The sequence below is a fragment of the Penaeus chinensis genome, chromosome 35 (genome assembly GCF_019202785.1).
Source record: "Penaeus chinensis breed Huanghai No. 1 chromosome 35, ASM1920278v2, whole genome shotgun sequence".
Classification (NCBI taxonomy): Eukaryota; Metazoa; Arthropoda; class Malacostraca; order Decapoda; family Penaeidae; genus Penaeus; species Penaeus chinensis.
In genome coordinates, this window is record NC_061853.1 from 36,641,015 (window position 1) to 36,653,514 (window position 12,500).

The 12,500-nt window shown below is 33.3% G+C and overlaps 1 protein-coding gene across 3 annotated transcripts in view; it reads right to left on the reverse strand.

Moving 5' to 3' along the window:
• The window catches only part of LOC125044218 (ATP-binding cassette sub-family D member 3-like), a 28,127-nt gene that overhangs the window by 15,192 nt on the left and 435 nt on the right, over positions 1 to 12,500 (reverse strand). The window contains exons 1-7 of one of the 3 annotated variants that reach the window (XM_047640738.1): positions 10,582 to 10,686; positions 8,560 to 8,710; positions 7,421 to 7,487; positions 2,516 to 2,676; positions 1,163 to 1,232; positions 411 to 508; positions 1 to 21 (exon numbers count right to left, since the gene is read on the reverse strand). The exon at positions 1 to 21 is cut by the window's left edge and continues 160 nt beyond it. In XM_047640738.1, the coding sequence (XP_047496694.1) occupies positions 1 to 21; positions 411 to 508; positions 1,163 to 1,232; positions 2,516 to 2,676; positions 7,421 to 7,487; positions 8,560 to 8,681 (539 nt within the window). In that variant the 5' untranslated portion in view covers positions 8,682 to 8,710; positions 10,582 to 10,686. Of the gene's footprint in view, positions 22 to 410; positions 509 to 1,162; positions 1,233 to 2,515; positions 2,677 to 7,420; positions 7,488 to 8,559; positions 8,711 to 8,977; positions 9,051 to 10,581; positions 10,687 to 12,500 lie in introns of those variants that run through there. The other 2 variants (XM_047640740.1, XM_047640739.1) reach the window with 2 other exon arrangements.

Sequence of the window (12,500 nt, forward strand, 5' to 3'; positions counted from 1 at the left end):
ATCTTGTAGTAAGTGAAGCCTCTGCAATTAGGAGGAAATTGGAGTGGTTTCTTTGAGCTTTCAGAGGAAAATGTTTTCCAATGGAAAAGATAAATAAAGACAGATATAAACATATTATAATGATAAAAAAAAAAAGAAAAAAAAAAGAAAATCAGAAGTGAAGAGTTTTATATAAAACAGAAGATTAATTTTCCTATAAAGACAGGAACTTTGTTTGTATTTACACATAATGTCTAACATCCAGGTATGAATACATAAAAAAAAACAAAAAAACAGAAGTGGAAAAATAAATCTATACATATTCATGTACATAAACTGTCTACCGGTCAACAATGATATAACAATTATATATGATTAAACATATTCATACATACATAAACTAATAGCACACAAAAGCACAAACATCTTACTTGAGGTACTGTTCATAAAGATGGTTTGACAATCGTGTTCTGAACCGCAGCTTCAATTCGTTCAGGCCAAATTTCAGGACATTGTTAACCAAGGATATCTGAAATGAGGCGTAATCAATAACTGGTTAACTGCTCATAAAAGAATATGGAAAAAATGAATATAGTAACAATGTAAGGAAGAAAATAAGGATGAGGCAATACTAAAAGAAAAGAAAATGAGGGTGAGGGTCATCCTGTAGCTTAGCTTAGCTACAAAAAACTTTAAAATTTTTTTTTACTTTAAGTTGCTAAATACATTCCAACCAAAATAGAAGAACAAATCCCTTCAAATTTCAAAGACAGTTACTTATCTTATTCAACTATGTATCACTGTCCTTCATAATTTATTAGCAACTTCTCAGTGTGGAATAAACAATCCTGCTCCTCTTCATGCAACTAAAACCACCAAATTTATCAAATACAGATAGTTAACTACTCAAAGGCAACTTTTGGAATTACCTATGTATGAAATCAAAAGAAAATTCATATATCAATTTACCTTTCTGATAAAACAGCGAGTTTACTGTTCGACAGTTAACTCCTAAATTCCAGTAACCATATTCTAAACCATGTAATGATCATGCTACAAGATTTACTGTACAGTACTTTTACTACATACAAACTCTGGAAGACCATAAGTATGTCTTAAAATCATAAATACTACTTTCTCAAGACAGATACAAAATAAAGATACAAGAAACCAATATACTCACTGCAGGCATAGCAAGCATAAGTTCTACCAAGAACCTTAAAAACTGGTTCAAGTCCTTTGAGATGATTGAACTGTGAAAGAGAAAACATCATCAAAATCCAGTGTGACTGAAGAGTAAGAAACAACAATCCACGCATTAGGCTTACTTGATTAATGACTCTCCCAGTTATGTGGCTTGGGCACACACGAACACTCATGTGCTGCATCATCACCTTCTCTTTCCAATGTTATCTCTTTTTCATAAACATTTTTTTTTTTTTTTGCCATTTTCCAAAGTTTATGTCTGTCATTTGTTATGCTGTATTAATATGGTAACTGATTGTTTTCCCTGCACACACTCCATATCATCTCTCTAGGAAGTCTATAACTCTTCCAGCCATGATTAATACATTTCATACTCATTTACCAAGGGAAATAATGCAAGAGCCCCTTCTTAAATGCCCAGCAAGTCTAATCACTGTCCAAAAGCTGTGTGCACTTGTGGTGAGTCATTTCCATTACCCAGCCTTCAGCCAATTTATTTCATGATGGCATGTTTGCCTCACTCTGCCCTCAGACAAATTTTTTACATGGCATGATGGTCACCTCACCCAGATCCAAGGGTGAACAGATCAAAATACTCTTTCCCAATGCTCATGAAAAATTCATCTCTAAAGATTTCTGAAAAAAAACACATAATTATATCACATCATGAAATAAATATTTATCTCAGAACTCAGAAATATAGCTCTTGATGAATGATTATTTATAAATAACAGCTGTTAAGCCTAATAACTATAATTTAATTTTTCTGATACATTCAGTCAACACATTTTACATGGATGTCTTGAGAAAAGGCATTTTACTGGTGGGCAAACCCTCTTATAAAAAAAAATGATTAGGAGAAAGCTTTAAATACTACAACTCTAGTTACATCACCAAGAACTACAACCAAGTAGAATTTATTTCTGGTAACCCAATAATAATAATAATAATAATAATAATAATAATAATAATAATAATAATAATAATAATAATAATAATAATAATAATAATAATAATAATAATAATAATTATAATAATAATAATAATTATAATGATAATAATTATTATAAAAAAAAAATAATAATAATAATAATAATAAAAACAATATTAATATTATTAATAATAATGATAATAATAATAAAATACCCACCAACTTAAACCATGGCCAGGCTCCACTTACACATGTGAATTAAAAGGAAACTGTTAGATATTTCATGTAAATGATGATAGCAAAAAAATTAATAAAATAAAAAATAAAAATGCATAAATAAATAAATAAATAAAAAATAAAAACAAAAAATAAAATAATAAATCTGACCAAAACACTAACCTTTCAATAAGTGTTCCATTGTGAATCATCCAAATGTCACATATGCTTCGTACAATAAGCGAGAAAGCTACCAAGATAAGGTAGCCCGACTCTGAACTCCATACGCCTGGCACTAATATCCGCAGGATGCCTTTAAGGGACTTGAAGAATTCATTGTTCACCTGAAAAATTTCAAGAACAGTAAATACCATTGCTTCTACTACTGCTAAATGATACCATGACAATCACCACCACTATCACTTATATCCATAGGATGCCTTGAAGGGATCCAAAGAATTCCTTGCTCATTTGTAAACTTTCAAAAAATGTAAATAACATTTCTTTTACTACTGCTACATTGATACCACAACTATCACCACCACTACCACTACCACAACAACCATAACCACAACCACTGTCAATGCTTTGCTACGATTTATACTATTACAATAATGACTACTGTTATTTTCTGAAGTAGTAGTAGTAGTAGTAGTAGTAGTAGTAGTAGTAGTAGTAGTAGTAGTAGTGGTAGTAGTAGTAGTATAGTAGTAGTATAGTAGTAGTATAGTAGTAGTAGTATAGTAGTAGTAGTATAGTAGTAGTAGTATAGTAGTAGTAGTAGTAGTAGTAGTAGTAGTATAGTAGTAGTAGTAGTAGTAGTAGTAGTAGTAAAGTAGTAGTATAGTAGTAGTAGTATAGTAGTAGTAGTATAGTAGTAGTAGTATAGTAGTAGTAGTATAGTAGTAGTAGTATAGTAGTAGTAGTATAGTAGTAGTAGTAGTATAGTAGTAGTAGTAGTATAGTAGTAGTAGTAGTATAGTAGTAGTAGTAGTATAGTAGTAGTAGTAGTATAGTAGTAGTAGTAGTATAGTAGTAGTAGTAGTATAGTAGTAGTAGTAGTAGTAGTAGTAGTAGTAGTAGTAGTAGTATAGTAGTAGTAGTATAGTAGTAGTAGTATAGTAGTATAGTATAGTAGTAGTAGTATAGTAGTAATAGTATAGTAGTAATAGTATAGTAGTAATAGTGTAGTAGTAATAGTGTAGTAGTAATAGTGTAGTAGTAATAGTGTAGTAGTAATAGTGTAGTAGTAATAGTGTAGTAGTAATAGTGTAGTAGTAATAGTGTAGTAGTAATAGTATAGTAGTAATAGTATAGTAGTAATAGTATAGTAGTAATAGTGTAGTAGTAATAGTGTAGTAGTAATAGTGTAGTAGTAATAGTGTAGTAGTAATAGTGTAGTAGTAATAGTGTAGTAGTAATAGTGTAGTAGTAATAGTGTAGTAGTAATAGTGTAGTAGTAATAGTGTAGTAGTAATAGTGTAGTAGTAATAGTGTAGTAGTAATAGTGTAGTAGTAATAGTGTAGTAGTAATAGTGTAGTAGTAATAGTGTAGTAGTAATAGTGTAGTAGTAATAGTGTAGTAGTAATAGTGTAGTAGTAATAGTGTAGTAGTAATAGTGTAGTAGTAATAGTATAGTAGTAATAGTATAGTAGTAATAGTATAGTAGTAATAGTATAGTAGTAATAGTATAGTAGTAATAGTATAGTAGTAATAGTATAGTAGTAATAGTATAGTAGTAATAGTATAGTAGTAATAGTATAGTAGTAATAGTATAGTAGTAATAGTATAGTAGTAATAGTATAGTAGTAATAGTATAGTAGTAATAGTATAGTAGTAATAGTATAGTAGTAATAGTATAGTAGTAATAGTATAGTAGCAATAGTATAGTAGCAATAGTATAGTAGTAATAGTATAATAGTAGTAGTAATAGTATAGTAGATATATGTAAGTAGTAATAGTATAGTAGTAATAGTTTAGAATAGTAGTAATAGTATAGTAGTAATAGTATAGTAGTAATAGTATAGTAGAATAGTATAGTAGAATAGTATAGTAGAATGTATAGTAGAATAGTATAGTAGTAATAGTATAGTAGTAATAGTATAGTAGTAATAGTAAGTAGTAATAGTATAGTAGTAAGTATAGTAGAATAGATAGTAGTAATAGTATAGTAGTAAGTATAGTAGAAATAAGTAAAGTATAGTAGTAATAGTAGTAGAATAGTAAGAGTAGTAGTATAGTAGTAATAGTATAGTAGTAATAGTATAGAGTAATAGTATGAGTAATAGTATAGTAGGAATAGTATAGTAGAATAGTAAGAGAAGTAGTAAGGAGAGAGGAGAGTGAGAGAGGATAGGAGAGATAGAAGGAGGAAAGAGAGAGGAAAGAGAGTAGGAGAGGAAGAGATAGAGGAGGAAAGGAGGAGAGGAGAGAGGAAGAAGAGGAAGAGAAGAGAAGGAGAAGATGAGATGAGAAGAGAAGGAGGAGGAAGGAGAGAGGAAAGAGGAAGAGAGAGAGGAGAAGGAAAGGAGAGAATAGGAGAGGAAGAGAGAGGAAAGGAAGAGAGAAGGAGAAGGAAAGGAAGAAGGAGAAGGAAAGGAGAAGAAAGAGAAGAAGGGAAGAAGAGAGAAGAGAGAGAAGGAGAAGAGAAGAGAGAGAAGAAGGAGAAGGAGAAAGAAGAGAAGAAGAAGGAGAAGGAAGGGAGAGAAGGAGAAGGGAAAGGAGAGAGAGGAGAAGGAAAGAGAGAAGAGAAGAGAGAAGGAGAAGAAGGAGAAGAGAAGGAGAAGGAGAGGAGAAGAAGGAGAAGGAGAAGAGAAGGAGAAGGAGAAGAGAAGAAGAGAGAAGAAGAGAGAGAAGAAGGAGAAGAAACAGAGAAGAGAAAAAGAAGAGAAGAGAAGGAGAAGAAGAAGAAGAAGAAGAAGAAGAAGAAGAGAAGAAGGAGAAGAAGGAGAAGAAGGAGAAGAAGGAGAAGAAGAAGGAGAAGAAGGAGAAGGAGAAGGAGAAGAAGGAGAAGGAGGAGAAGGAGGAGAAGAGGAGAAGGAGGAGAAGGAGAAGAAGGAGAAGAAGGAGAAGAAGGAGAAGGAGAAGAAGGAGAAGAAGGAGAAGGAGAAGGAGAAGAAGGAGAAGGAGGAGAAGGAGGAGAAGGAGGAGAAGGAGGAGAAGGAGGAGAAGGAGGAGAAGGAGAAGAAGGAGAAGGAGAAGGAGAAGGAGAAGGAGAAGGAGAAGGAGAAGAAGAAGGAGAAGAAGGAGAAGAAGGAGGAGAAGAAGAATATAATACTTGCACTGAAACCCATTTCCAGTGCTTTTCTCTCACATCAAAATCTTTAAATCTATTTTGCTATGGATTGTAATCAACATTTATCCTAATAAAATGCACATAAGTTGTGAAAGTGCATTATCAATCATGAAGATTTACTTGGAATAGACATAAATTTTACATTTAAGGTATACTGTTACTTTTATATTCAAATCTATATATTTAAATTTTCAGAGCTTAAACTATACGAAGTACTCTTTTCCTACAACAATTATAAAAATCATGTCATGTCTTAAGACTACTGCAGTATGAAAAACCTTAACACAATTCATCAGAAACATCAGATATATGGCAATCTTTCTTGATAATTCAGGAGAAAGATAATATCCCATTTAAAAAGTACAAACCAAGAAATTAGCTTTATGGTAAGTCAACTGTTATATGTCTCTTGTATGCTGTTTATTCATATAAAATATGTACACCTTTATCCTTGCTTTATTCTTATCTTAAGGTACTGCTGCCAGGGATGGCACGTACTTACATGCCAAGTCCACTTTAATTTTACTTTATCATACTTATAGTTGGCTCCACATAAGTATAACCCAATGCTGCTGGGGACAGCATGTACATACATGGCATACCCACTCTGAGTTTAAATATTTTCTTAACATTAATTTCTCTGTAACATACCATGTACTGCCTGTCATGCAGGAAAAGGTTACCAAATAGCAAAAGTATCCTTTATAGAGCTGGTATTCTTCTAGTCATGGCTCATGGGTGGCACATTCCACACTTGTTTAATGGTCGAAATAATTAAAGAGCCCCTTCTTAAGTATCCAACTCCAAGAGTCATTCTGGGCACCACAACCTTCGGCCTAATTTTTCACCACAAGTGGTTAGTCACTAAGGAGTCAATTACTGGTACTACCTATTTCATCTTCTTATCATTTTCCTCGATTTTTTAAAATATTCTATTTCTATTACTGTTATTAGTAATATTCATAATATCATAATGATTATAATGTAGTGTAAATAACAATAATCACTATGTCACTATTAATAGCATTAGTAAATAAAAAACTTCCACAAAAAATCAAGGAAATAGGAAATGAGGTGAGGTACGAGGTCTATTAACTCCCTGGTGGCTATGCACTTGCAGAGCCATATATGTGTAATCACATTTCACAAAAAACTACATGTTCTTGGCAGGATAGGGTTAATCACCTAGGAGTCCATTACTAGTCCTAGCTATCTCACCTGCTTTATTTTTTCCCTTGATTTCAGGAGCCTTTTTGGTTACCTTTATTAGTATTTTAATCCTGTTATATTAATCATAATGTCAATAACAATGATAACAGTACCAATATCAATAGCATCTGAACAAAGGAAAAGAAAATCCAAAAATATTAAGGAGTGTGGAAATCAGGTGAGGTCACACAGGGCCTACTAATAGAGTCCTTGGTGACTGAGCACTTGTGGAGCCATCTATGTGTCAACAAAATTACTGTGGACAGCATGTGCACTGGTCAGTGATGGGTTAACTGCCTTCCCATTATATGTCAGATGGCAGCTATTCACATCTTTAAAATTCTTATCATTATGAAAATGTGTCACAGATGCATTTAAAAAAAGCATAAAAGTTTCACTGAACTTGCTGTTATCTCTACTACGGTAATTCATCTTGTGAAATCATTCTCTCACCTTCATATATTTCCATTATTTTTTTTCTAGCTAATTAATCCTTAACAATTTATCTAATCAAGTAAAGAATATGATTGGTACTTATTTCTACAATACATACTGCTATCTTTTTTTCACTTTTTTTACATACCTGAACTTTCTTCCTGTCACCCGCTCCACCAGAATCATTGACCACAAACTTCACTTCATCTTTGTACCTGAAAATACCAATCGCTACATTTAACAAAGAAAAGCTAATTGCATCAAAAAAAAATCAACAACCAAGAATTACAGTCTATTTTAACCGTCAAACACACGTCCCAACTTCATAATGCATCAAAGCCAGTCTCAGAAAATAATATTTCACAATCAAACCACGTTCTATATTTTAAGTGATCCCACCACACTATCAGATGAACAGGAAAAAAAAATGAAGATATCAATCACTAAAAACACATTTTCAATTGAAAAAGATAGAGCATACATCAGTCAAACCTAAAAAAAGAATATATATCAAAATAATGAGAGTAACAACAGGTCATGCATGATTATCAGTAAACACAAACAGCAAGCCACAGAATGTGCAGGCTGCTTATTCTAGTTATGCCCTTGATCACACTCACAAAACAAACTTCAAATTATTAAGACAACTCAGTTTTAAAATGAAACTCCAATTTATTTTCTTCAATGACACAAAATGAAGCTAAAAAAAAATCACTAATTACAAAAGACATTCTTTTCTGTCTAAATAAATTGTATGCAAAATCAGAAAGTCCTTTAAGAGAATAGCAATAACAATGATGCTCATTATGTAGAGCAGCAGATAGCAGGGGACTTTATCTCCGTTTTCGAGGGCCCTGATCTGTTCCTCCTCTAACATTTGTCGTGAAAAAGTAGCATCAGCTATAAGTGGGTACAAATATAATACATGGCATAAATATAAGTTTAAGGAAAATAAGTATAGGATGCAGATGACATGGAGGGATTAAATCACTTCACTCTCCAAGCAATAAAATACTTAAAAATTTCATGCCTATGTTGAAGGCCATTGTCAGTATTAGCAGAGATGTCACCTGCGGCCCTGTAATAATTGATTCATTTTGAAAAAAGGGCATATCTCAAATGGAGAAATAGAATGGAACAGAATATAATATCCCACTTTCCTTCATACCAACAAGAGAGAAAACTAATTCATCCCTATAATAATCTGGGATAAATACAGGAGTTAGACTACATCCCCCCCCCCCCCCAATAATAATAAAAATAAAAAGAAGAAAACAAAGCACTAACCTCTTCCCCCCAGATTTTGAGGTGCTGTAGAGCCAGTACAGGAAAGCTGTCGAAGAAGCAGCACCGAAGAGGCGGGCATCTCGAGACTGAGCGATTGTCGACAATTTACTCAGGATAACCATGTTTGTTGTTGTTTTTTTGTGCCGGTGTCCTGCCAATAAAAATACTTGTTGTTATTTATATGAAAAGCAATATGTATAAGGAGGCATAAGAAGCATTTATTACTAGGCAATATTTCAACAAAACTTGTAAAATGTTAAGATTCAGTTATGATAATGCAAAGCAACTAGAAATCTTATTTCTACTTTCTTCAGTCCCAACTCATCAACATGCTGCTCTCATCAAGATAAAATGAACAGCAAACACTCAGCACCACATACAGAACTAGACTGGATTTCAATAACATCAACAAATTAACCTTAAAACAAAAAGTACACGTTTCCATGTACTACACTTCCATGCACGTAATCACTAGTCTCCGCCACTCATTCACAAACGTTACTAAATCAATGATACTTGGATGCCTCTTCACTCTGAGATCTCCAATCTTATCAGCTGATTCGCTTGAGGAACACAAGTGGCACAGATTGTCAGTGTTGCATCATAAAGAATGGATGAAATGACGGCGCACTATGAAGATCACTCTTTGGACAACTACAGGACGGTTTAGTTATTCCCTAGGTTATGGTTTCTTAACTGAGGGCTTATGCTTTATCTTATATGTGCCTAATCAGGATAGAAAACATGAAGAGGCAAAGTAGTTCCCTGATGGGTTGCATATCTTGCCTCTCTTTTCTACAAAGATAAAATATGGAAGTACACATGGTGAATATCTATGTATTTATAACCTACCATCTAATATCCCACAGTTGTAATAATAGCTTATCATTCATCCCCTCTATCCCATTCCAATCAGACAGACTTGTAGCAGACAGATTCAGCCTCTGATAAGCCAGCTCCACTTGGTGAGAGTCAAGTGGACTGGTTTTACCAAACGAGGGAATTGATAGTCACCTTAACATCAGCACTAAAATGGTAAAAGTTAAACTATGATGTGAACAAAACTGTCCTGCTGGATGGGACATTTGTAAATTCCTTACTAATCTATATATTTCTTTTACTGGATATTTTAAACTTCATGGAAGATGAAAATGAAGGGCCTGTATAAGCATCATAAATAACAGATATCTGGAATTAAGTTTATTTCTCTTTCACCTAAAGGAAGAAGATGAACAAAGTAAACATTTAAATACCAGGCATTTATAAATATCAAATCTTGCCACATAAATTCCTCTGAGCATTCAAAATTTAATATATAGCCTGCCTCTAGTGATATAAGAAGATAATGTTAATGAGGTGTAAATATATCAATCATAGTTAAAGATAAATGTAAAATGGGAGGTAAAAATAAGAAATTTTACTGAAGAAGAAAATAAATTAGTTGCGAAGTAAAAGCTAATATTAATGTATTCTTTTTTTACATTTGCATTTTCTATGCAAAATATAAACCTATGTAGATAAGCTATTTCAATAATTTCCCCGTCACTATCAAAACTACAATCCAGCATTCCCCACCCGGAGTGTGTGAAGGTCAATATCAAAGTGCAGCTATTTTGATTAGTTCAATTTAACACTCATGCCCACACCTAAATGTCAAAACACCAAGGAAAATGGAGATGCAGGGGAGACTATGGCTTTTGTATCAACACATTATTTTACTTTCTTCATGATATTCTCAACTTCTTCTAGCCTTCCTTTTCTGCTGGAAAAGTAAGTTTCCAAGAACACTCTTATTCAACTATGAATCAAAGTAATAAGTAGTGAATTATATTGTTAATATGAATAGATAGCTGCATGAATTGACTCATATTTTCAGTTTACGTTCAGATACCTCTATTTCAAAATTCCTAAATTGTATTTCAGTATATAACTTCTTGATGATAAATATGAAGGAGACATCTTAATATGCACTCTCACACCAATCATACCTCTCAGCACTCCAGTAAAGGCCAGCAAACTTACTCAGTATAAAGTCTTGTAATGAAGAGCTTATATACTTCACTGGTTATGCATCACCACCCTAGGACCCAGTCCATCCTCAGACAGTTTGTGAGCCCTTGCTAGAGCATGGAGGCCTTGGCAATCTTCTGACATTTTGTGCCACGCATATGCTGAAGACAAGGAATCTCAGCTTACAGCCAGAAGGACCTGGACAGCCAGTATGGTTATGAGAAATAAGTTCTCTTTCAAGCCACTGTGGGTGCCTCCTCATCTTTATCTCTAACTTTACAACATATGAGAATCATCAATTACAATAAGATTCTAGTTCTCAGCTCAAAAGGTACAGCATTCCATACTCAAATTATATACACAAATACATACATACTACAAATGGAACATAAACAAAATGGATGTCTGATGACTTTTGCATAATATAAATATAATTCCTTGCATGCTGTGCAAAGTAAACATGCCTTATACATTAATAGTCGACTGAAAGAAGCGAGATCATAAGCACTTTATTTACTTCCTTTGAATGAACAAGTCAATATCATAAGCAGATTTAACCAGATACTTCCAGATATTTCCTTGACAATAAAAAACTTCTATGATCCATCAATACCAGAATCATAATTAATTTACTGATTTAGCAAGATTCATTATGCAAATGCAAACAAATTCTCAAAACTCACAAATAACCATCATTTAGACTGTAAATAAGGGAGGCAGGTGGGGGGGGGGGGGGGCGGCATCACTAGTAAATCAAGTCAAACATTTTTTTGTGATGCATGATGACTCACCATGCCATAACACTTACAAAAAGCAATGGAGTGACTGTTGGCTGGAACTTTCCACACTCAAAAAATGCAGTGAAAGTTGAATGAGAGAGAAATACATAGAGCTTGACCTGAAACCCTGAAGATTCTTTCATTCAGTTCCTAGTGCTCAGAAAAACACAGTCTGGTTTAACTGGCGAGTGTATCAATAAATCCACAGCGTTTCATTATTAGAAGCTTAAGCACAGGATGACAACATTACTTTCTCATACATATACATATACATGAGACTTCAATATACTAGGCATGTACACATCGCACATTGCTTGCCAATATTTGTAAATTTTTTTGTGAACTAAGCTATCATATTTTATGCACTAATTAAGGTATATATTCTAACATCATGAATACATTATATATGAGGATTAGGGCAGGCAGCTTTTTTTTTTTAATGTCAACACAACGGCCGCCAAAATAATCAGATTAATTCATGTTTTCAGAGGATCCACCTTAGATACAATTATCAGAAATATTTTAAATACTGCTCTACCTGAACAAGATTTTTATCTCACCCTCACAAGGCACCTTACATGTAAAAAAAAGAAAAAAAAAAGTGTAGATTAAAAAAAAAAAAAATTAACTGAAAGAGTAATCTGAATTTTTTTAATTCACGTCAAATTCAAGGAATGCAGATCATATCTTTACTTTCAAAAACAAAAAGTGATGCAGATGAGTGACTTTCATCCATACCTCAAGCAACATGCAGATTTATTACAGATCAACATAAAACAACCACAATTTACAGACAAATTTTTCCCACAAAAAAAAAAAATCCTCCGAGCACAGAATTCCCTTTCACTTCCTCCGAGGAATTCCTTCAGCTCTCGGCCCGTGCTGGCAGAACTGACAAAATATTTCTTTAGACTTGTAGCTTAACTGTGTCTCTCGCAATCACTTTCAATTACGGTGGTGTGACTTCTGAATGGCAACATGACATGACTACTGAATGGCAACAACACATGACAACCGAATGGCAACATGACATGACTTCCGAACGGCAACAGGACGTGACTTCTGATGATACCTTACTTGTGCCTTCTTGACTTGTACTTTACTTATGACATGATACTTTACTTTGGGCATGAAAAGCCTTCTTGCGATTCT